Source organism: Crocodylus porosus, unplaced genomic scaffold, assembly GCF_001723895.1.
Source record: "Crocodylus porosus isolate Cpor-Errol unplaced genomic scaffold, CroPor_comp1, whole genome shotgun sequence".
NCBI lineage: Eukaryota > Metazoa > Chordata > Crocodylia > Crocodylidae > Crocodylus > Crocodylus porosus.
Window position 1 is genome coordinate 28,095,797 of NW_017728948.1, and position 25,062 is coordinate 28,120,858.

A 25,062-nucleotide genomic window follows, 5' to 3' on the forward strand; every position below is an offset into this window, starting at 1 on the left:
GGGGGGAAATATTTAAGCATTATTTTTTATGTGCAACAGCAATGACACGAGTGTGCCTTCAGCTGTCAGGAATCGTAATAGTACAAACTAGTTTGCCAGCTAGCCAGTCCTAAAAAGGCTTCTTTGTTCTCTCTTGACTACAATCATTGTAAGGCTAAAGGAACTGGAGGAATATGTACTGCAAGTAGGTGGTTGGGCAAGTGGTTTCATAACATATTTAAAAAGAGAACTGTGTCAGCTATAATTCAGGTGTCAGCTGTTTCTCACTTACGTTACACATAACTGTAGTATGACCGTTCTGAAAACTCAATTCCTGGCCTCTTCCTTAACACTTACCTAATAAACTTTATGGGCAGGTTGTGAAAATGATGAGAAAAGGCATTCAGTACTAATAATTTTACTTATTTGTTGACAATGTAGCTGTGTGACAATACCAACTGTGATCTACTGTGCTTTGCATGTTGTACATTTGCTAAAGCATCACCATGATGTGCTACTACAGAAAAGTGTTTGTTAAGTCTGAGGAGGTACTTTTTTTTTTTTTGCTTATTAAGAAGGAGACTATGACAGATGTGATAAAAACAGGTTTCATAGACTACATTCATCAGCTCCAGAAAAACAAGTAGGGGGGCATGGATACTGATTTTTTGGGCCGATACAGATGGCTGATTTTTAACAAGACATATCAGCCAATACCAATCCAATTGCTGATATACATCCAGGCAGCTTGGAGAGAAATATCGGACTGGTAAGTCTGTTGGGCTGGGGGGGGGAAGATCAAGGCCCCCACGGTGATGGAGAGAGTGGGCCTGGGGCTGGGGCAGGGTGGGCAGCTCCCGCCCCTGCACGCACCCTGGGAGGGTATGGGGGGCATGTGCCTCCAGATCTGCACAGTGAGGGTGAGCTGGTGCTGCAGGCTGGGGCCAGGGTGATACAAGGCTCTTCCTGGTGCGGGGCTGGGCAGCGTTGTGCTTGGGGCAGGCAGCAGCAGTGCTGGGTAGGGGATATGGGGGGGGCTGCAGCCACCCTAAAATTTGCTGTAGTCCCCCAACCTCCCCTCCCAGCACTGCTGCCACCTGCCTTGAGTGCAGCCCGGCCCAACAACCCCACTGGGAAAAGCTCAGTGCAGCCCTGGCCCCAGCCTGCAGTGGAAGCCCACCCTTACTCCATGTGCAGATCTGGGGGCACATGCTCCCATGCATGCCCTCCCGGGGTATGCATATTGGCAGGAGCCTCACATGGCTGAGCCCCACACCCTGCCCCAGCTGGGCAGTGCCTGCCCCTGCCCCAACCCCAGCTCCACTCCCTTCCTCACCACTGGGCCTTGATCTGCAACCCCCTCCGCACACACCCCTTCCCTCACAACAGATTCACCAGCCAGACCCAGCTGCGCTTCATGCTGCCAGGCTGCACTCCTGGACACTTGCATGTTGTGCTGTGGCTGTGTGCATCCATGTGGCATTTATCAGCTACATCAGCCAAAAAAAGCCAATTGCTGATACAGTCAATTTTCTTTATATCATTGCCTATCTGATATGGGATTGATGTATCGGCATACTTCTAAAAACAAGTACAGGTAGAAACAAACAGCATGATAAAGGGAAGTTTTAAAACGAAAACAACAGGAAGTACCAACAGAGAGAAGCAGGAATAGCAACAAGAGACTTGGGGACATTTTCTTTTCCTCTAACACTATTTCCACAATAAATTCCTTCTCTGCATCCACAAAAATTCCTAAAACTATGCCATCAGTTCAAACAAAAATTGAACAGTAATACAAACCTGTAAATTAACTCAACCGATTATAAAAGAATATAATTAAACCAATTCTCTCAAAAAATAAAACACCGGAGTGTGCTATTGCACAATTAAGCTAATGTAATAGTTGCTTGGTAGGAAAATCATCCTGAAGCTGCAATATTATCTAGGCATATATTTAAACTGCTTTAACACAATGATCCAAAGCACTGGCATAGTCAGGGCTCACTTGCAAATATGCACTTCCTTAATTTTTAGTTATCAAATCCAAGACATCCAATACCTGATTTTCAGAGGTGCTGAACACTTGAACTCTCTGCTGACTTCAAATTAATGCCAAGATCAGGGTGAGTCAAGGTCTAACATCTGAAGCAGTCAGTCAGGACACCTTTGAAAATGTGGGAATTGAAGGTGCAGACAGAAGTGCAGCTCCCACATGTAACTTGGAACGATTTTGACAAAGTGTTCTGAATTACACCATTACTCGAGACTAAACAGAAGTTCACTGTTGGGAGGGCTGGCGGAGGGAAAACTAGCAGCAACTGGAAGCCTGCATTCAGGATCCCATAGCAACGGCCAGGACTCCCTACCAGTGCTGGCTATTTTCAGACCGGGGTGGGGGAGGGGGCAGTGCAGGGAGCTCGTTCTTGGGGCTCTCCAGCTGGTGCTGAAGGTTGGGGTGGGTGGATTGGATCCCCCCTACCTGCCCCACCCTGCAGGCAGGGTGGGGGGCTGAAAAATCTCCAGACTGAACTTCCTCTGCTCCCTTCCCTGCCTCCCATTCTGAAAACAGCCATAGGCTGGGAGCTCTGCAGACACAAGTTACAAAAATGCCACATTTTGTAACATCTTTATCTGATACCACATGCAATGAGAGGTCAGATTTTCACCCAATCAGCCATTTTTGAAACTGCTTGCAGCTGTGCACTTGTGTTTGGTCACAGCTATAAGCTGCTTTCTGTGCCCAGATCAGGCAAAAATCATTACTTCTGTCTGCACCTTAACATGCAAGTGATTGCATAAAGCCTGATAGTGGGGAACTGCTAAGATAAACATTAAAGAAAACCTCTGCCAGTTTCCACTTGGAATAAAAATGGTTAAACCAGCAGTGATTCTTTGCACAGAACTAAACATACAGAGAGGTAAATGAAAGGATGAATTATTAATTGCAGGAATTTTCAAGATTTCTTATAATTTTCTCATCACTCTTGAAGATACGTGTAATACACATCTCCGTGGTAGGAATTTAGCTATGCTTTTAAAAATACGTATGGCATTTTTCTCCTGCTTTATCTTTTCAAAAGATTTTAAACCATCACAATGGCCTTATGAGATGGGCACTGACTTTGTTTCATAAATATGAGCACAAAGTGCTAGTGGTCTGGCTGACATCTTGGCCAGTGACTAAATCAGTAGTGGATCTTAGGCCTTTTTGTGTTCCAGCACTGACCTCAGTGTTTAGATTGTGCTGTCCCTCTGTCAAGAAATTAAAGTTAGGCATCATCTTCATTCGTATGGCTTTCCTTTTGTACTGTATGGTGGACTAGCAGTTTAACCAAAACAAATGGGCTTTTTGTTTCATTTACAGGATACTTGCAGACTGTGCTAAGCTTATGGCAAACACGTCTCAATTTGTCCTTTCATCAATGAACAGCATGTCAGACCAAAATGGTAGCTGGAACTGCATTTAGACCTTTAAATTCCCATTCTATAACTTCTATTTAACTAAGGCTTTAAAAATGCTGTTGTTTGATTATTGATCCAATTTTATGATGTTTTGAGGCAAGAATATTAGTTAAGTATTTGTTTTGTGCACATGCTACTACATAGTTTTATCTGAAGGGAAGCACCTCTCAACTTGGTATTTAAATACCTTCTGCTTTTTAGAAAAGAATTGTTCAAATTAAAATCTTAGGCTCCATCTTGTTTACTGTAGGCTGATCACAAGGTGTGTGCTTTTGAAATAAGAAAATCTGATTTTTCATTCTACTGAAGCAGTAAGGCTTCAGGTGTTATAGTCCCATAGGGATAACCATGAAGTCCTAGGCAGATTTCTTATACTGTTGTGATATTTGAACTCCAAGGAAAGTCATATAGTCTACAGGGAACATGCAGTGAACATGACGGGATGTACTTGTGCTTACTGTCATGTACAAAATGGGATAGAATTGCCTGTGCACATGCCTACGCTATCAAGAGAGCTATTGTGTGAAGTCACATAGGGTTCCATCTTGTAGGCTCTCTCGTTCAGCATATATACAGCAAAAGAAGGTAACTAGGATTACATTTTAGTCAGTATGTTGATAACACCCGCACTCTCTTTTAACGTTCACAGTGTGATGGAATACGTCCAGATGAGCATGGCTGCGTCCAGACGAGCGTGGACATTTGGCTTCACAGGGACAAGTAGCTGCAGCACACTTTGTGCTGCAGCTACTTGTCCCCAGGGAAAGCTTGTACCACACATGCTTTGGTGTGCAAGTTACTTTGGGGGCAGTAGGGGAGGCTGGGACCAGCCTTACCTGGGATCCTGGAGGCCTCCTGTGGCCGCAGCAGCAGTGCTTCTGCCGGCAGCCACAGCATGGCTCCAGGCAGTTCAGCTCCGCTTTTCAGGAGCATGCACTGCCCACATGTGCACTGCTCTAGTTCTTTTTCTTGTAGGGTTTTTTGACCCCTGGAGATCCAGAAGTGCTGTGGCTGCAGCCCCGGGAGGCCTCCAGGACCCCATGTAAGGTTGTTGGGGCCAGCACAGAGCTGGCCCCAGCCTCCCCTACTGCCCCCAAGGTAACTTGCTGCACACCAAAGTGTGCTTAGCACAGGCTTTCTCTGGGGACAAGTAGCTCCAGTGCAAAGCCAAATGTCCGCGCTCATCTGGATGCAGCCTGTCATTCCATCACAGGGGGATATCCTGGAGTAAAAAAACCCCTGCTGAAAAATAAACCAAAGCAGCGCATGCACAGGCAGCGTGCCCTGGCAGTGCAGAGAAGACCTCAGCATGCAGTATGTGGTGCTGCAGATGTGTTTGTGGCACCGTATACCACACAGCCGTGCTCACCTGGACACACCTATAGCATCTTTCAGAGACAGGGATGTGGGGGGGAATTTAGCAGGCTAAGATCAAACCCAGAAGAGATGGAGTTAGGGGGCATGTCTACACATCACCCTTTGGTGATGTAGCAACATACTACGTTGCTGTATGGCAAGCTATAGTGACAGCAATAGTGTGCGTCTACATGTGATCGTCAGCTATGTTGCCATAGCAGCCCACATGGCATAGTGACAGCCCTGTACTGCACCATGTTTTAGTACTTCCAGAAGGAACGCAGCACTGTAGCAACATAGTCATGCGGCAACGTGTAGACGTGTGCAGTGTAGATAAGATTGGGACAGGAAAAGAAACAGCAAATTGCATCTGCAGCCTTGTTTGTTTCTGAAGTTCTCAGCCCAGAAGTCATTATTCCCTAGTTCCTTCTAGATATCTGAGTAACAGAGATTCCCAAACATACCCATCCATCTCCACTCAGCAGAAATGCCATTTTCTCTTTGGAGAGGCAGATGTTGGTAGAGCTTTCTCTACCTCTTTCATTTTTCATATCTTCACAACACTGGTTTTTCCCCAGGCTCCTTTGCAGGAGCTGTTGAAAGGGCTGTGAGAAAAAACAAAAAAGTGGAGCTCTTCTAGTGCAGGAAGGTTTTTAACTACTGTGCGAAGCACTGGGAGCTCCACGAACACACCTGGAAAACTCTATTCTACAGCAGCTCCTGGGGACTCCCCAGCAACAAGCAGTACAGATGGCATGAGCTTTGGGAGAGGCAGAATCACAGTGCTGTATCACTGCTGCCACAGGAAGCCTCAGTGCCCAGCAAAGTGGCAAGAATGAAGGTTTTAAGAGGGCACAGCTTGGTAACACATTAAAAATAATCTCCCCACCCCAACCTCTTGCTGAAGTGATATAGACACTTTAATTCCAATCATATGTTTTCATTTAATTTTGAAAGCTTATTTTTCTGGATGCTGAGTTGGATCCAGCATCCAGTGACAGGTTGTACCCTACTTCAGATGGCTGGAACCTGAAAGCAGACTACTCAAAGCCCTTCTCCCTCAGTTCAGTGCCGTTTCCCTTCTCCCTAAGCTCACAGAAGATCCTAATGGCACCTACATTTCTGCCAAGACACATTTGCCCAGTTGAACTTCTTAAGGAGTTGTTAACAATGAATTGGATATAGTTCATTTTTGCTGCCTTCTGCCCTACTACTTCATCTCAGCAATGGGTCAGTGATCTATTTATCCAGGAAAAAAAACATCTGGAGAGTGTGCCCACAGGTACTGGGTTTTCTAGCCAAAGTAAAGTTTAAATAACTGCAAAAAGCGAACTGTGAAGGAGAAAGAACACACAGCACATTTTACTTTGTAGGTACCATGAATTTGGGGGAGAGGCAGAATTCAAGTTGTACAGTTATTATATAGATTTAAAAAGCACTTTGAAATGTATTGGGATTTCCATTCCTTTGAGGGCAAGTATTTCTGGATGTCTGTTTACTTAGAACAACAACCTTCGAGTCATCTGAGCTCTGTTCCTTCTCCATTGCCCCATTACAACTCCCCCACTCCACTTCCTTGGGTGGATCTTTTCACATACAGATTCACTTTTCACATATCAAACTTGTTGGAAGAAACACAAGCGAGGCCCTGAAATAATTCTACTGTGTTCTTAAGTAGAAATCAAGCAAAAACAGAAGCTATTTCAAAAGCATATAGTTGCTGAGTTCAAAATCCCAGGTCCAGCCTCCAATATTTTCTTTAAAAAATGCATTGAAGAAAATAATTTCACACATCAGCCTACCTCACCTTTAAAAGAATATTTCCTTTAATTTGCACCTAAATATTTATAAATCTGTTTTCTAAAGCGTCCATCCTGTATTGTGCTCAGATCCCACAGTAATGGGCAAACTAGAATGGGAATTTGACACAAGTCTATGTTCATGTCTCCCCACAAATGCCTTCCCCAGAAGCAGAGTTGCTGCTAGAGTAGGGTAAATGAAATGACAGATGAAGGTTTATCGCATTAGTTTATGAAGGTTGACAAACTCAGGCTTCTGAGTTCCCATTCTTGATGCACCTTCTCAATGCTTGCTCCAGTAGTAAATCCACACGTTTGAGTTTGTTAATTTCAGCACCTGTTTTTCTCTTGCATTTAATTTTTTGTCTGCAAAACCCTTTTAGGCAAGAATAATTAGCATTTCAATTCAAGACACCCAGGTAAGTGTTTGCAGAATATGAGTTGCAGCACAGCACAACTACTCATGACCAATTCCCTGGATTTCAAAGTACGCAAAGAAATAAAACCTTTGCGTAAGTGCTTAACTACTTGGCAGGACTGTAGATCACAATACTAAACACATCTGGATTTAAGCTAGTTACACAAATATCTTCTGTCACTGTGTGACAGGATACTGGGGAAGATGGTTTGACCCAGTAAATGCAATTCTTATGTTCTACAAAGACAAAACAGCAGATATCCAGCCACAATCATTTTTCCCATTACTGAATATCTAGTTATGTCATGCTGAGAAAGACTCATTTAGGGGCAAAGGAAAGTATTGGATAGCAATTAAAAATATTTTCAGTAGATTTAGATTATGCAAAGTATTTTTTGTAAACTACTACAGTCTAGAAATAAAAAGCAAGAGAGTCCTTTCAGGGCTTGCCTTCATTTCTGAAAATGTTTATGCAGAAGCAATGTGTAATTTTGTGAATAGAGACAGGCTGCCTTTCCAATCCTTAAGACAAGTGCAGCTCTGGGAGACAAAGGCACACAAATATCCTTGTTCACTACATGGTAACAGTCATGAATGTGAATGCTATTCTGTTGTCTGCCTCTCATATTCTGTATTTTGGAGCATATACTTACGTCTGTGTTTCAAATTTTCCATTTAGTTTTTGCAGCTGAAGCTTCTTACAACTGGGGTAAAGACTGGTTCATTCTGTGGTTTCCCCATCCTCCCATATGCTACAACAGCCCCCTAAGAAGCTGACATTGATATTATAGCCTTAGACATTTACCTCCTTTTATTTAAAATTGCAGTAAACTCTAGACAGTTTCAAAAATCATTTTTTATTGCAGCATTATCTACAGCTTTTTTCTCTTGTTAGCTACTCATTCAAAGCAAATTGTGCACACGATACTACTTATTGATATAGAGCACAAAAAAGGTTAAATTGGAGTCTTGGATGTATATATAAATACTCATGTTCCTACATCTCTAGAAGAATCAACAAGTTTAAATGATGAGTTTATCATAATACTTTCAGTACAATCATTCCAATTCCATGCATCTTCGGTGCTTGCTATGAGAACTTGTTAAAAATAGTTTCATTTCAGAGGTGCAAAGCAAAAAATAATTGCAACAAGATTTGCAGAGATGATCCCGTTTTGGAACTAAAAGCCATTAGTCTAAAAACTGCATTAAACTATTGTAGGTATCTCTTTTTCAGCAGTAAAAATTTTGCCCTGCAAAACACACACACACACACACAAAAGAAAAGAAAAGAAAAAATTAGTCATTTAGCAGTTTGCCTTATTAAGCAGACTTGGGATTTTCAGCAGTCTAAACATATCTAAAGTTAACTAACATGCTGGCTCATGTTGTACAAATTTCCATTTCTGCAGAAAATGTCAGTTTTTGTAGCCAATTCTTGACACGCTTTAAGGGAAAATGTAAGCATAAATTTCTTCTGTGAAGTGTAAGGTGAAATGTAAGGTACAATTATTTCTGTGAGCGGTTTTTTGTGTGTGTAGATTTATACCATTGATATTTGCCAGCAAAGATTCAGTAGGGCTCACCTGCTATTACTATGGAAACCTAAAAATTGTCTATTTTCATTTATAAATGTAAACTATGTAACTTCTTTAAATTTAATAAAATACTTTTCAGTTAATTAAATATTCCCTAGTTCTGGTTAACAGCTAGCTGCTGCCTTCTCAGTTTAGATTTCTCTCACACCTGTGTTAAACGTTTGTACCATTTCAGTTGTTTAAGTCTTGAAGCAATATGCAGTGGGAGAGAAAGCTAAGAGCAGTGTATGCAGGTTTAACAGATGTACTGCTGGGTCAGAAATCATGTTTTGTAGAACATAGAAATGAACTACAAAGTGGTTTTAAAAGCAGCTATTTTTATCACCTGACATTACACCCATTCCATGTTAGCAGGCATTAAAAACCGGATCCTGAAGATGCTAAGGACATCCCAGTCCTACTGATTTCAGTAGGAACTGTAAGAACATTTCAGCATTTTACAGACCATCTAAGTTCAGGTTCTGGGTTATTGAATCATTAACCAGTTCAAATCTTTCATGTGGACAAGTTCGTCCACCAAAAATGTTTCTGAATTCATTACATCGCATCCTACCCTGTTTTTAGCCTTTAAAATGCTCTTAACTTTAAAAAACATCACTGCAAGGGATACTGTGTGTTTATCTTATTTAAGGGGAGCTTTACCTGAATTAGCCTCTAAAGAAGCTGATGATGTAGGAGCAGAAATTGTGCAGCGATTCCCAGCAATGTTCTCGTGCCAACTTCATTGCTTCAGTTTCATTTTCGGACGCCCGACTGTGCTGGGTTGGTTTTATAAGAAGCAGGGTAGATGGTCTAGGTTTCCCTGCTTTTTTGATAGAGCTCTTTCCTGCCTGCTTCGGAGAAGTTGATGATTTCTGGACCGACTTCCCCTGATTGTTGGTATCTGGTTGTTGGCTAGGATTCTGAGTTGGCTTCAAGCTGGAAGCTACTTGCTTCATGTGAGCATCTGTGGGAGCCTTTTGGCACATAGCAGGCTTCAGCACTGAGGTGGACAGGCAAGCATTTGGAAGTTTTCTAAGTTCAAGGGCAATCTGGTTCCAATAAGCCTTTGGATTGTTATTGAAAGCACGACAAACTGAAGGTTTGCCAGCGTACTCACACCAGTATGACTTGCCTTGGTTTCTGCATTCAATTCTGAGTTTAACTTCCTCATCACCACTCACAGTCATTGTGCATGAATCTTTGGCTTTAGTCTGAAAACGGATTTCTTCAACACTGCTCCTTTTCCTTGGTCTCAGCTTCTGTCCTAATCCTCCCAGGCAACCGACTATCATTAGGAGAAGAAAGGTAACAGTCTTCATGGTGAAGAGCTGATTAAGGTTCTTAAACAACGTAATCCAAAAAAGCAAAATGAAAATATAACAGGCGGCTCACCATTTAAAGGTTTGGTGCACAAAGAAGTCTCTCTCTCTCAAGGTGGGCTGTATTTTTTTAAAATAAATCACCTTACTGTATGTGTATGCCCATAATTTATAGCTCGTGGAGTGTCAAATAACCTATGAACTCCTAAGAAGGAAACAAGACGCATCTTGCAGCCAAACACAGCATGATGGTTGTATAACCGAACCACACATTCCTGCCCAATATGCACGTCACATTCGATTTTTAACAGATCTTTTCCATTTTCCAGCTGCCTTATAATTATTGCTGTGCCAGATCTTAGAGGACTGCACTGAAGTACTCAAAATAAGGCCAATCCAACTGAACCTTAGATAATGTTGTCCAGACAACTAGAAACTCAACCCACTAAGTTAAACTGGTGGGATTCTTGGGGTTTTGCACTTGTATGCACATGGTTTTTGAACTTCATTATGCCAGCAGTTCATTCAAACAATACTGGGCATAATGAATCCTTGGGAAGAATTAACTTCTTGTTGCTTCATTCAGGAAAGATTTTAGAACTAGGCAAGCATTAGCTAGGCAAGACCATCATTTTTCTTAAGAAGGTCTACATCATGGGATATTTTCTCATTGCCACTACATACACAGTTTTTTAAACTAACAATTAAGACAACATACAATAGCTAGCAGAGCGTGATAGTATTCTGGAATAAATGGTCCCCAGAGAAGGAAGTAACAGTCAGTCTTTGATATTTCCAAGGTATACATGTCTTGAAATTATTCATTTAATTATTTCTGTAACCTTTTTCCTTCTCACAGTGACTGCTGTAAACACCTCAAAGTGACATCAAGAGGACTGAAATTTCTTAACTGCAGTCATCCTAACTGAAGTCTGGAGAAACTGAAATCACCATTTTAAGTAGTAAATAAAGTAAACATCTCTGACACCTGAAAAGTCATAAATTGTGCACAGCTGTACAACTGTGCACTGTACACATGCCTGCACTGATGTGCCTAGGAGAATAAGGGCCAAAGGCATTTCTACCTATTCATCTGTAGTAATAGATGCAATTCAAAACTCATCAAGGTCAGTGACACCGATATCACTGGGTTTTGGATAAGCCCCTGAAAAATGTTCCAGCTCTTTAAAACATCGAAGAAAAGTTGAGTAATTGGAATAAATCACACTAGAAGTTGAGTAAATAGAAAAAGACAAACAAACACGTAACTACTGATCGATAATGTGGGGTTTAAGGATTTTCACTACAGAACTCTGCCAAGTTCTCCCATCCCTCTCCTGCCATTTGCAATTATTTCATCTTGCTTGAGCTGGCGCTGTCAGTCAAAGCTGTTACTACAGCAGTTTGTTATGAGGAACAAATTTACTTTCCATTAAATCCATTTTTCACACATGATCTAATCCAATGCACATTCAAAGCCTGAAACAGACTCAAAAATCAAACAAAATAGTATTTATGCATCAAAACACAGGTTAGTTAACCAAGTTTTTTTTATTTTAATGTATTGGGAACATTTTCTCAAATTAAAAATAGAAACTTTAAAATCTACAGTCTAAACATAATATGTGCACATATGCTACATATAATCAAGTAGAAATATTTCCATTTATGATCTAACAGTGAAAAGTGTAGGAAGTTATTTCAGATAAAGACTGGTAGCACTGAAAACCTGGTAGCACTCTTCAGTTTTCATCTTATATATTCAACGGTTTTTAGGAATACCCCTAACTGAAACCAAAATTAACCTTTCTGGAAATAAAACTAAGAATAAACATATTCAAGACATCTATTTATTTCATCTTCCTTTGCCCCTTGTGCTTTATATTTATAGTGTAGACATTTGCAGCCCTTCTGAATGAATTTATGCAGCCATCTCATCCAGCAACATAACTGTCATGCCTAAATTCAAGGCAATCCCCCAAACAATAACAATGTAAATTAATTCCCCCAAAGTGTTTCCAAGTTTTATGTGGAAAGTTGCATTTGCAAATGAATTAGCAAAAATAACCCTTGGCTGTTAAACAATCTTCAGTGCCATCTCTTAGGAACTTGGGTTGTGCGGGAGAAATGGAGCTTTCAAAAACAGAGATCAGCAACTTTTTGCTACTGCTGGCTATGCTTGTGACCCAGAACCCTCCCACGGGCCGCAAATCTCTGCCCCCCCCACCTCGCCCCGAGTGCCCAAGCCACCTGCACCTACCTTCACCATAGATTCAAGTGGCCAAGAGTGATGGAAAGGGTTAAAATTTGGTGGTGCTGTATTTGGGAGAGCGGCGTGACCAGCAGACACCACAGAAGGAACAGACAGAACACAAAGACTGTTGGATATCTCCTCTAGGGCCCTGGCTACTGCAGAAGGAATAGATGGAACAAGGCAGGTGGTTGGACCCCCTCTGCTGCCCTGACTGGAGTGTGCTGCCGATTCCCCAGGTTGCCCTGAGAAAGATCCAATCTCTTCAGCGGCCAGATTCAACTCCTGGGCTGTAGGTTTCCAATCCTTGTAAAAGAACTAGTTTCATGACATCCTACTCCATTTGGATATTATTAAACTCCAGTAATCAGGGTGTGTTTTCCATATTGTGCAGTGCAAGCACACAAAGTCAAACACAAACTTGTAGTTTTAAATGAGTTTCTCTGAAACTGCCCTCTTTTTTTCTATATTTCAAATATCACTCCATATGAAATTATTCAAGAAAAGGAGAAAATAATTCTTTGACTGATTTAATTTTTCAGAAACACAAAAGAGATATTGTGAGTTTCATATATTTAAAAGTTCAGTCAAAAGTGGTCATTCCAAGAGCACCAAATATCAACACTGATCATGCTGGTAAGTTCTTTTATGAAGTATATTATACAGTATTAAAAACTTAGCTAAATACTTATAAGTTGTAAGTTGTAAGAAAATGTATATACAAAAGTCTCTGTATATAAAATGTATTCTTTATGTAAACGTGTATATACTGTATTTAATACATTCCCAACAAAATTAGAGAAGATTTTGAGCAACCACGGTCAGACACCTAACTTGAAGTAAAATCTATGCAAGTGAAATTAATACATTTATCATGATGTAGTTTGGAAAGCCCAGTGTAAAAAAGTAAAAAAGAAACAACATTACACTTTATTTTAAACTCTGAATGTTAGTGAGCAAGAAGTGGATGTCAAGTGCCCTGGTCATAAAATATTTTGTGCAGTAGTTTATGGTATAACATTCAATAGTATTTGCTTGATTTACAGGACAAGCCACAGAAAGCAAGTGGCTCAGGGCTTGGAAGATGAATGCAGAACCCAATACAGTTTCAAGTGTCATGCTGTCCCGCAGAAGTCTCTTGAGCATCACATTTAGGGGCTGAAAACAGAAATTCAGGAAAAAGGTGATGTAATTTGAACAGAAGCTGAGATATGGATAAATTTAATGTAGAAATTACGTATGGATCAGCACAACTTTTACCTTGCAACAATCATGCCACTTACAAAATATAAGCCTTTGCTGTTTTTTTCACATTTTGAAAGCACTTTGAGAAAAAAAGAATGCATGAATTTTGAAATAAATTAGAAAGCTTGTTACTTACCCCCCCAGTGTTGCCAGTATCTGCTACCACTGTTCCACAGAGCTGTGAAAGAATAAAGGAATATCATTTTCCATTTCCAACAAAAGAATTAGAAAGAATATGTTTATAAGTGGCAGTTTTCAGCACAATATGGTCACCAATCACACCTATCTCTGAAACATGTAGGTTGTCCAGAAATGACTCCCAGATTGTCTTCCTGGTTACTGGACTACATTACAAACAAAGGAAATAAGTTAGCTCTGCTCTAGCATTCACTTTTGTGATCTCATTTGGGTTTTAAGATTTGTTCTGAGGATGGAGTTTGGGGAAGGAAATTCATCAACAGTCAATGCAACAAGAGCCCTAACTTTGATGAGGCTTGACCCTTTCCTGCTTAGCTTAGACAACTAAGGCCATAGGCACTCAATGTCATTTGAATATATAAGTATTGCCTTGAGGAAACAATCAGGAAAATGCATAACATGCAATTATTTGTACCCATAGCACTACAGCTGTAAAAGTTAAATCAGAGCCTCCTATCACTTTAAAATATTATGGTTAAATTCGAAACAGTCTCATTCAAAGATGCTAGAGATGCTGGTAAAAGGATCTGTAGAACGAAGAAAAAAAAAGTAGAAATGTAAGAAAACATGAACAGACCAGAAAACAACTCTAGTAGCCTGAGACGCTTGGCCCACAGAATACTGATCACACACCCAATTTAATCAACAGCTTTTCAACCTATTTTAGATACCAAAATATAAGGTAGCAGTTATTTTGATTAAATTCCTGTATCAGTTACAGGTAATTAGGAGCAAGTCCATTGAATTAGAGAACTGAAGTAAAAATCTAGCTCTTAAAGTCTTTCTTCACTTTGAAAGCAAAACTAGTCTGCTTTTATTTAACCAATGTCTTTTATGTTAATGATTTTAGGCCTCTCATTAACATAATACTGAATTATGAATAAGTGACTGAAGAGGACTTCTTTATTAAAAATTCTTTAAAAAATATTTAAAGTACCACACAGGTAATATAGCATATAGCTCAAAATTATTGAAATCTATATTAAAAAAATTCAAAGATCAAAAAATTACTTCTAAAGTCTGGATGATTATAAGTTATGGAAAATATCAAAAGCCTTCACTGTGAAAATTCTCTGATGTGCCAATGGGGCAGAACTTTGAATCAAATACCTTGTAGATTAATTTAACGAGTCCCAAAGGCATACAGTGCAATATAGAGAATACCACAAAACTGAATATAACACCACTAATAATATTATTATTATTATATAAAACACTTCTTCCAAAAGGGAACAGAAGAAAAAGATCTGGGCAATGAAAATATTCACATAAAATAACCTTCAATTTAACTGTTATAGCCATGAAGGTTGCCAAAACATACCTCAGTTTCCATCAATATTGAGTACCTCATACATGACTCAGAGCAGCAATAAATCATTCCAAAATACTTGTCCTCTATTTTTTGTTACGTATTAGAAGTTTGAGGCTTGCCATTTTGAATTGTTTGTTGTATTGCCTCTCAACTGAAGACTTTAGAAATACTTTACAAGGCTCAATTAATGAAGTTTCACAACACCATGTTTTATAGAGACAAGGAACTTGCAGCTAAGAGAGGCTAACCAAATTGCCAAGATTTTGCAGCAAGCAAGCAAGCATCAGAAAAAGAACCCTGACTGCCTGTCTCCCAAACCTGTGACTTGACTATTCAACTCTGTAAGCTTACGACACTTTTGATCATGCAGGAACATCCATCTTTTCTCCATACACTTCCACATACCCTGCACCATCTGGTGCCTAAATACGGCAAAATCTCCTTTCTTCACCTGTTTATAAAGCCATACCATAGTCCTAGATACTCATGCCAGAAGGACCAATGAACGATTAAACATGCATTTATTGAATGCTTAGCTACTTACTGCTGTTAGAAAAATAAGATTTTTTTTCTTGTATTCCTTCTTTCTATTATCTAGTCTGCATATTTGATGCGTTCTCATTTTTAAAAAAGGGAAGGGATAGTCTGCCCAGAGACACGGCAAGCTTTATCAGCACCTGAGCTGGGGGAAAGTGGAGACAGGAGAGGAAGGGTGCAGGGAAGAAGTGGGGTCGCCTTACTTGCTTGGGCTTTCCTCACTTGAATAAAAGCAGCAACAGTAGCAGCTGTAAAAGCATGGGCTGAGCTACTAGGGTGGAGGGACAGGCAGCAGCTCCAGGGCCTCTTTTGGTGACCCGTTTGCCACACCCACCCTTGAGGGAAGGATTGCCCTCCCACGGCAAAGCCTCCCAGGCAGAAAGGGGCACTGTTTCACTGCTCTCTCCTCCACCAGATACACTTCTGGACATGGCACTTTTCCTGCCTGACTCCTTACGGCTGAGCTGCACAGAGCTCTGCATGCAGTGGAAACACCCCTGGGTTGCGGGGGCCATACCAACACCCCCTCCCAAGTCAGAGCCCAGGGCTGATGCTCTTTTTACCCTGCCCTAGTTAAGATACTGCATCTGCTCATGCCCCAGATTATACTATATATGCCTTTTCTGAATATATACACTGTATTACTCGCCCTACCGATCTTCATGTAAAACCCAGGTAAACTGAGCATGCATCCCACAGCCTTTCATTTGCTATACATAGCGCTTCAGTAGGTTTACAAATTTAGGAATACTGATTCAGAGAATTTTTTAAAAAATTATCTGGCTTCTAAATTTAAAGCTTATAAAAATCATTGTTAAATTACTGAAACCTATTACACTGTCCACTGCTATATAAGGCATAGTAGAAAACATTTAAACATACAGCACTTGGTACAGTGAGTAACCATGCAAAAAGAAAACAGAAAATTATTTACTTTAAAACATGCAGAAAATTGGAAAGCTGATTAATATAGTACACTAAGCAGACGTGTGAAGGCATGCAGTTTCAGACTTGGTTTACCTTGTCATAACAGGATTGTGTATACCATATAAATGTTCTTTATGATAACCATTATTACCATTTTCCATACTGTAACAAAATAAATACACCAAGAAAGACCATGTTAAGCATAAGATGCAGTATGTACAACATGGCTAGAAAGGCATGTAAATGGATGATGATATCATATGTTAAGGTTAGTTCTAGCTGTACAAAAGAAGGTAATATTTGCAACATTCAGAGTTACTTGAATGATACAACAACAATTTACAAAATATCCTTTATTTTAGCATGCTCCAAATTTAATTATTCATGGAGATATTTATGTTCAGTTGCATGTTTTAATGAAACCCAAAGTTGTTACTTCTTAAAGTAAGGAATTACATTTTTAATATAAAACCTCCCGCCTTAGTAAAATAATTTTAACAAATACCAGTAAAAATGTCTTACTTTTTCATGGGTATAGTTTCAACACTAAAAAATATAAAAAAGGAAAAGCAATTAACTTATCACTAGTATATAAACATTTATTGTATTAGGCTACATGCCCTGCTTGAGCTAGTTATGTGTGAATGTAAAGTGTAAATTGATCAATGTGAAATAAGAAAAATGCAGTGCAGAGTCTTGCTGAACAATGAATAAAATAAAGTAGGAAAAATAGTAAAAATGAAAATGAATGAAAATAAGTAAAAACAGTTATCATAAAGTAAAATGCCAAGTCCCTGAGACAGAGGAACTGCAATTGAAAAAAAGGAAAGACTAGTTAGGGATACCTAGGATATAAAGCAAAAGGCAGCAAAGAATTAGCACAGGTAACTACAAGGCAGGCACTGTTTCCCCTGATGTTATAGCCTGGCACAGATGGCCATTTACATTTTGGAAACTTTTAAAATAAAGATTGTACAAAACTCTTAAGTCCTGAACCTGAAATATGACATCTACCCCCATCCCAGTGCAAAGTCCCACTGAACAAAGTCCACATATAGGATCAACACATTGGTATAACAGGGCCCAAATTTGTATTTTCTGAAACGAACATATAACATTCATTTTGAGTGCAATGAAGGTTTATACAGAGCACCATTTAGACCATGCAGAAGACTACATGGTACAGAAAAGTATTCATATAATTTCTGTAGCCTTTTTAAGATTATATACTTACTCATCATACACATCCTCTGTATCCATTCTACGATAGTATTTGGATAATTTTACAGCAAAAATTATGGCAGGAATTAAAAATATTGAACAGCCTCCCAAACCAAACCAGAAGGTATTCTGGAATAAAGGAAAAACAAAACCCAGAAAAATTACATTAAAGAAAACAGTGCATCATGGAGCACTTTAAATCTCTGCTACTTCTTCTCACATAGTGTCTTAAAATTGACCCTTAGGACTCTTGAATTTTGGATTAGTCTTATATTGGAGCACTCTAATAACACTGCTATCCTTGATACTACTTGATTATCAACCACATGGGTTGCAAAATCATGCAGGAGAAACTACTGGCAAGCTCCAGCGCACTGCAGGGCCCTTCTTCATACTGAGAGAGACTGCTTGAAATATCACACCTTAAGAAAAGTAAATAAACTGCAGGATCACCTGAATCTGTATAAACTAATTCCACAAACCATAAAAATATCCCCCATTCCAAAATAAACTAAAGTATGAGCACCATCACCACCTAGCTGCACCCAGACAGTACTCAAGGCAGACATCCAAATTTACTCAGCCATAATGCTTCCAAGCCTCAGCTCAGCCAACCAACACCAAGCCAGAAGGTCCTTGAGTCCCTAGGGATAAATCTGCTGCTAGCCAGGTTTTTTCCTACCTATATATTTTATAAGAGTAACCTTATTCACATTTTCTGTAGCGAGCTGAGTTTTCAGTACGTGAGAGTGTTTGATTTGAGAGCTGCAGTTCATATTTGTGTGAAGAATTAAATCAGCACACAGATTAGCTGAGTTAGCTCCAGTTGTTGAAAGGATATTTCATACTTCATTCACTCGAGTTGGAGGCACTTTGACAGTTTGAGTTCTATGCAGACCTAACTAGATTCTTTCAGCAAGGAAAAAAATTTGGTATATCCAGAATTAACTGAAAGCAAGACATAATGCAGGATAAGAAAGGGAGAGGCTCTAAAATTTAAATCCAGTGCTCAGTGATTATAACTTGACCTTAGAAGGTTTCAGGGTTCAGATGCTTTTAACTTTTTTTATAAAGTAAGATGTGGTTCTTGTGTTAGTACTGATTATCACTTGGTTGACATTGATTAGGGATAAGTAAAAGCCAGGAGATGGCTTACGAGTGTGTGGTTTTATGTCTTACTTTTAAACGCACACAGCCAGCTTTTTAGGCTCTCTCAGAGTGAGAAAAGCCAATATTGTTCTTACCATACCACAAGTCATAATTAAAGTCTATGCTATGCATTAATGATCTGAGATTTGTTTTTCCTAGAAGCCAAATGAAAAACTTCATTTTCCTCATTCACATTTTCTAGATTCCAGCAAACATGTTTGAGAGAGATTCTCTTCAATACTTATATTCTTCTTATATTCTCAGATTAAAAGATGGATCCAAGATGACACTTCAGACCTTAAATCCCTTTACATTTTATGAACGTTCAAGTACTAAATATAAATCACCGTTAAAATTTGAAATTGGAGTCAGATCCCAGAACCAAAATTTGTCTATTTAATTTGATAATCAGGAATTTCACATGAACATCTGATTTTACAAGATATTCTTGCAATATGCACCATAGGAGCATAGTGAAACTCCAGCCTTGGTCGGACTTCAGACTGGGTTTCAAACCCTAAATAATAATCATCATGTCTAGAATGGAATATTGCCTTCTGTAATAAATTTGGTATTTCTCCCATCACATTTTAGAAATGGCACTGTCAAAAAAACTCAAATGCAGAGACCTGTTTTCACAGTTCAGTGGCAATGCAGTTAGGAATTCCCAATTTTAAGCTCTAATTTTGAGAAAAATGGGAAATATTTTCTTACCACAGAATCAGTTACATAGCTACATAAAAAAATATCTACTGCAGTATCTATCACATTGGCAATTGGCTTGCATGCAGCCACATCCATGGTTACCTAAAAGAAATTAAAATATTGTTCAATGCATTTTTTAAACAAAAACTGCACTACCTTTTAACCAAACTATGGTATTAATGAAACTTGCTTTTATTCCATCCCTAAACAGCTTCCATGGATATATTCTATCAATTAAGCTGGGGTAGGCAATTATTCAGGCTGGAGGGCCACATAAGGAATTCTGGTGAGCTGTTGAGGGCCCAGGGATGGGATGATGCTGACTCGACCTCGGTACCCTGGGCTTACGCTGCCTGGCCCAGCGTTTTGGGGTGGGGGGTGGGCGAACGAGCACCAGAGAGATGCCAGTTGATCCTATCCAGCCCCATGCCCCACAAACCCAGTGCTGGATGGAGGGGAGGGATTGGTGGAGTCTGTGGAGACCAGCCCAGGACCCCAAGGCCCAGCTAGGCAGATGGGATGGGGCTCCTGGTAGGTGGGGAGTGGTGTCCAGAATCAGGATGGGTGGTTGGAGCTGGGATTGTGGGATGGTGACAGCATGGGCCAGGGCCTGGGACAGAGCCATGATCCGCTCCTTGCAGTTCTCTGCAATGGGCACCAGTTCCCTGCAGAACCAGTGCCTGTCACAGGAACGTGCGGGGAGTAGATCTCCAGCCCCAGATGCCACTCCCTACTTGCCAATGACCCCATCTCATTTGCCTGGCTAAGCATGCCCTGCCTAGCCCACATGCCCCCTCTGTCCAGCACCGCGTTTGGCAATGGAGACACTGGCAGCGGCAGTCACAAGTGTGACGGCAGAGCAAACTGCTACTGGGAAGCTGAGTCCAGCTGCTGTGCTGCTCCTACCCCACCACCTGGTCCTGTGGACTATAGCTCCTGGAGCACCCCAGACATGCAGATAAGGGTGGCCTGCACTCCACTCCAGGCAGTGGCTCTGTGCCCAGAGGTGGTGGGACCAGCCACACGTGCCACAGCCCAGGTTGCCCCCTGGGCTTGGGCCAGGTGGGGCAGGGCCAAAGGACCCACCAAGGCCAGATAGAATCACATGGCAGGCTGAGTCCAGCCCATGGGCCATATTTTTCCCATTCCTGATGAGCACAAATCTTAAAACAAGAGCCACCTCAGCAGAACAGATTGCAAAGAAGAAATTTCCTGTCTGCTCCCATAAAAACTCTCATGTAATTCATTTTGTCCACATTTATACAACAGAAAAAGCTCATGAGTTTCATACTACTATAAACACTGCAACATTATTTAGTAGGGCTGTGGGAAATTTCACTGGGTGTTTTGTTTTGAAGCTGTTTCGATGCATTTTGAGCTCAAAACAGCAAAATCAAAAAGAAACAAAAGGCTTCAAAACAGTATGGAAATGAAACGAGGGCACTCAAAACATTTCAAGTTTCGAAGCTGGGCTTGCCTGGCTTCAGCACCGGTCTCATCTGGCAGTGGCAGTCTGCTGTCGCCCTGCATGCCTCCAGGGAAGAGTTTGGCACAGCCTCGCAGCCCTCCTGGGGGGTGTGGGCTCCTGGATCCCATGCAAGATGACAGGAGGCTACTGCTGCCACCTGGGACAGGCACTGGGTGCAGCTCACACCCAGTGCTGGGAAGAGTGCTGCCGCCGCTGGCTCTAGACAGCAGCAGCAGCCTCCTGTCATCCCGCATGCAGATCTGGGGGCCTGCATCCCTGGGAGTGCTGCAGGGCTGTGCCGGACTCCTTCCGGATCTGCGCGCAGGATGATAGGAGGCTACTACTGCCGGCAAGTGATACAAGTTTTCTTTTCAACTGTTTGAGGTGAAGTTTCCCAGAAACCTCTGCACCTATCTCCTTAACACTTGGTAGGCTTCATGCCCTCAGAAGGGACTACCATCCCTATAATTTTCATCTGAATTAGGCAAGGAATGACAAAGTTTTAGGCATTTTCACAATTCCCCATTATAGTCTATGAGCAAAATGTCGAAACGCGTTGAAACAGTGAAACAGTTTCGAAGAAGTGAAATTGAACAGTGCTGTGAAACTAAATGACAAAATGAAACACTCCCTTTAAAACAGAAGTCAAAACAAAACGGTGCTGTTTCACACAGCCCTATTATTCAGAGGAAACACTCTAAATAGATTACACTTTTTTTGCTATACTGGACATGTAGAATTTATTAAACAAAATATAAAACAATTTCAGAATAAAAGGGATAACTAATTTATTCTCTTTACAAACTTGACTATACTTTACATTTTTTCCCCTCTCTCAATGAAGTAAATGCATCTTACCGACTCTTTGACCCAGTTAACATATTGCTCGAAGTAGCCTATAATCATATCCATGTACTTTTTAGTCTCCTTAAAAAAAAGAAAGTAAAATAAATAAATATTAACATCTGAGGTGCTATAAACCCAATAAACTAATTAAAACCAAAGACAGTTTACCTGGACAATAACTAGCGAAGCATTGTTGTTTATGAGGAGCTGAGCAGCATTAACAGCATTAATCACATGTTTTACTTTTTCCTGAAAAAGAAAGTATGCAAGTTAAGCCCCTTCCAGAGCTACTATAAATGGCAATACTACTATTGTATTTCCCACCATTTTTCTAAGTAAATAAATACCACTGTCTTGATAAAGATGCTAAAATATTTAAAGACAACAGTGATTCTTCATATAGCAAGTGCAGTGTCCTGGCACTGCCGGAATGGAAGCATTCACTCCAGATCAACAGACCCACCACCAGTATCAGAGGCAGGCATCTCAACTGTTATAAACTATAACTCCTGCTCTCCTTTTTTATACCTACGCATGCTTCTAGACCAGGGGCAAGCAATTATTTATTTTCGGCAGAAGGCCACTTACTGAGTTTCAGCAAGCCATCGAGAGCCGCATGATAGGCAGCCGGGGGCAGATTAATATTAATTTTCTAAATTTTTTAGGGGCGCTGCAGGCCGGACAGAACGTCCTGGTGGGCTGCATCTGACCCGCGGGATGCATTTTGTCCACCCCTGTTCTAGACTTTATTGCTTCTTCCTAGGGGTAGATTTTTTTCATCTTTGACAGCCAGACACAGTAAGCTATGGATTCCACAGCAGCACAGATAAAAAAGTGAGACTTCATTTATTTAAAAAAAACAAACTAAAATGAACTTTTTTGATGGCAGCAGCATTTTTATATCCCAACCTAGAACTCAAAAGAACAGGGAAGGGAGAGGACAGGGCCATGTACTATCGTAGCTGTAGATTACCATATAGAAGTTTATTCTCTTAAAACATATAATCCAAAATATAAAAACATAAGAACTGCTCTTACTGAGTCAGACCACAGGTCTATCTTGCCCAGTGTCACGCGGTGGCTGAGTGCATTTAGGAAGTTCTGATTCAGAGGCTGCACCCCTAACTCCCATGTTCAATAACTACTGGTGCACTTTTCCTCCAGGAATTTGTCCAATCCCTTTTGGAATCTGGTAAACGGTCAGCTTCTACAACAGCTTGTGGCAATGACTTCTACACTTTAATTACATGTAGTGTGAAAAAGAACTTAATTTTGTTAATAATTGTTACACGTGGTGGACATGCTCTACTTAGACTTCAGTAAAGTCTTCGATTTGGTTTCCCATGGGATTCTCTCAAACAAACTCAAGGATGCTGGACTTGACCAGTCCTCAGTGAGGTGGGTAGACAATTGGCTGCTTCTGTCGGGTGGTAATTGATGGGCTGGCCTCATCCTGGAAGGCCGCCTCCAGTGGCATCTCCCAGGGATCTGTGCTGGGACCCTTTCTCTTTAATATATTCATCAGTGATCTGGAGGAGGGGGTGAAAAGCTCAATTATTATGTTCACAGATTATACCAAGCTGTGGGAAATGCAGGCACGCTGGAGGATAGGGCCAGGATCTCAACAGGCTGGACTCTTGGGCGAAGCAGAATCAGATGAGATTTAACATGGATAAGTGCAAAGTCCTTCACCTGGGTATGAAGAACCTTCACCACAAATACACAATGGGTGATGGCCCATTGGCTGGCACAGAATCTGAGTGAGACCTGAGGGTTACGATAGACCAGAAAACAGAAATGAGCCAGCAGTGCGATGAGGTCGCTAGGAAAGCAAACAGAGCTCTGGCATGCCCTAGACGATGTGTGTCCAGTAGATCCAGGGAGATGTGTCTCCCTCTCTATTTGGCACTGGTAAGGCCTCAGCTGGAGCTGCCGAATGGAGAGGGAGAAGTGCTCTGGGCTCTGCACTTCAAGAGGGACATGGATAAGCTTGAGAGGATACAAAGAAGGGCCCTATGAGAAGAGGGACCTGTTCAGCCTGAGTATGAGAAGGCTGAGAGGTGACCTGATGGCTGCCTACAAGTACATCAGGGCAGAACACAAAGATCTGGGGGAGCAACTCTTCAGGAAGGCACCTCAAGGGAAGATAAGGACAGTCATAAGCTTATAGAAGGCAAATTCAGGCTAGACATAAGGAAGAACTTTTTCTCCATAGGGGTTGCTAGAATCACACTCCTACCAGAGGTGGTGCAGTCACCATCATTGGAGGTGTTCAAGAAGGGGCTGGATAGGCACCTTGTTGAGCTTGTCTAAGCCCAGTAACTTCCTGCCCACAGCAGGGGACTGGAATTAATGATCCTACAGGTCCTTTCTAGTTCTACAATTCTATGATTTTAAATTTACCACCTATTCAGTTCATTCTGTGACTCCTAGTTCTTGTATTATGAGAGAGAGAGTAAATAATTAATTCCTATTTACTTCCTCTTCACCACTTACTATTTTGTAAACCTGTATAATATACCCCCTCAAGTACCTCTTTTCCAAACTATGCAAATGTTTTAAAGACAGACAATTTTTCATTTTGAAAACAAAAATCCCAAATTACTTCCTAATGAAACACAAATGATAATGTTCACACAGCCCTATTCAAATAACCTGCTAAGTTTTCATTTCTTCCCAACAAACATATTCTTACTAACCCATACACATTAAGGCCTCTTACCTGCTTGTGTCTATTCAGGGCACAATAGTTCTGAAATGATTTCACAGGGCTAAAAATTAGTTCTGGCAGGAACTGGAGCAGATATGGGCTAAACAGGCTCATATAACCATGAGTACTGCTGGGTTGCAGCTAGACTGCTGCACTGCAGCTGATCCTTAAGACTGGTGGAGCATGAAGAAAGCTGCTCTCATGGCAAGCAGCATTAACTTTTATTAAGGGAGGAAGTATGTGGACGGCCCTAAGGAAAGCCCTTGTGCGGTTCAAACCTCCCAAAGTTTGGCTGATGCTGTGGAAGTCAGATAGGGTGCTGACAGACAGACACCCTCCCTTCCCCCCCTCCGCTGTAACTCATGGTGTTTTACATAGAGGTGGGGTAAGGGCAAAATCAAGCTCCACTTCAGAGCCAATCGAACTGCAGAAGCCTGCCTGTAGCCTCTGTCCCCTAGTCCTGCCACCCCACCTAGCTCTGTGGCTGTCTGCAAGAAGGGAGGGATGGGGGAGGGGAAGCGAGCTTCAAATTGGGGTTTTCCCAGTCACAGGTGGAGAAAGAGGGGGTGGGATGGGA

General features: G+C 41.0%; 2 protein-coding genes across 7 annotated transcripts in view; both read right to left on the bottom strand.

Annotated features, from left to right (window-relative positions):
* Nucleotides 1–7,858: 7,858 nt before the first annotated feature.
* FGFBP2 (fibroblast growth factor binding protein 2) lies at nucleotides 7,859–11,347 on the bottom strand. The gene is made up of 2 exons (XM_019553075.1): nucleotides 9,258–11,347; nucleotides 7,859–8,270 (listed from the first exon to the last, which is right to left on the bottom strand). Exon 1 carries the CDS (start codon nucleotides 9,914–9,916, stop codon nucleotides 9,263–9,265), a length of 654 nt encoding a protein of 217 aa, XP_019408620.1. The 5' UTR covers nucleotides 9,917–11,347; the 3' UTR covers nucleotides 7,859–8,270; nucleotides 9,258–9,262.
* Nucleotides 11,348–12,539: 1,192 nt separating this feature from the next.
* Nucleotides 12,540–25,062, bottom strand: part of PROM1 (prominin 1) — an 87,588-nt gene continuing 75,065 nt past the window's right edge. For 2 of the 6 annotated variants that reach the window (XM_019553070.1, XM_019553069.1), the window contains 8 exons: nucleotides 21,944–22,024; nucleotides 21,788–21,856; nucleotides 19,471–19,563; nucleotides 17,621–17,736; nucleotides 16,909–16,932; nucleotides 16,480–16,548; nucleotides 13,550–13,590; nucleotides 12,540–13,325 (listed from right to left, as the gene is read on the bottom strand). In XM_019553070.1, coding sequence (XP_019408615.1) covers nucleotides 13,572–13,590; nucleotides 16,480–16,548; nucleotides 16,909–16,932; nucleotides 17,621–17,736; nucleotides 19,471–19,563; nucleotides 21,788–21,856; nucleotides 21,944–22,024 — 471 coding nt within the window. In that variant the 3' untranslated portion in view covers nucleotides 12,540–13,325; nucleotides 13,550–13,571. Of the gene's footprint in view, nucleotides 13,326–13,549; nucleotides 13,591–16,479; nucleotides 16,549–16,908; nucleotides 16,933–16,960; nucleotides 17,195–17,620; nucleotides 17,737–19,470; nucleotides 19,564–21,787; nucleotides 21,857–21,943; nucleotides 22,025–25,062 lie in introns of those variants that run through there. The other 4 variants (XM_019553074.1, XM_019553073.1, XM_019553071.1 and 1 more) reach the window with 3 other exon arrangements.

Coding starts and splice junctions, on each gene's coding strand:
- FGFBP2 (XM_019553075.1), bottom strand. CDS start 9,916: ATGAAGACTGTTACCTTTCTTCTCCTAATGATAGTCGGTTGCCTGGGA.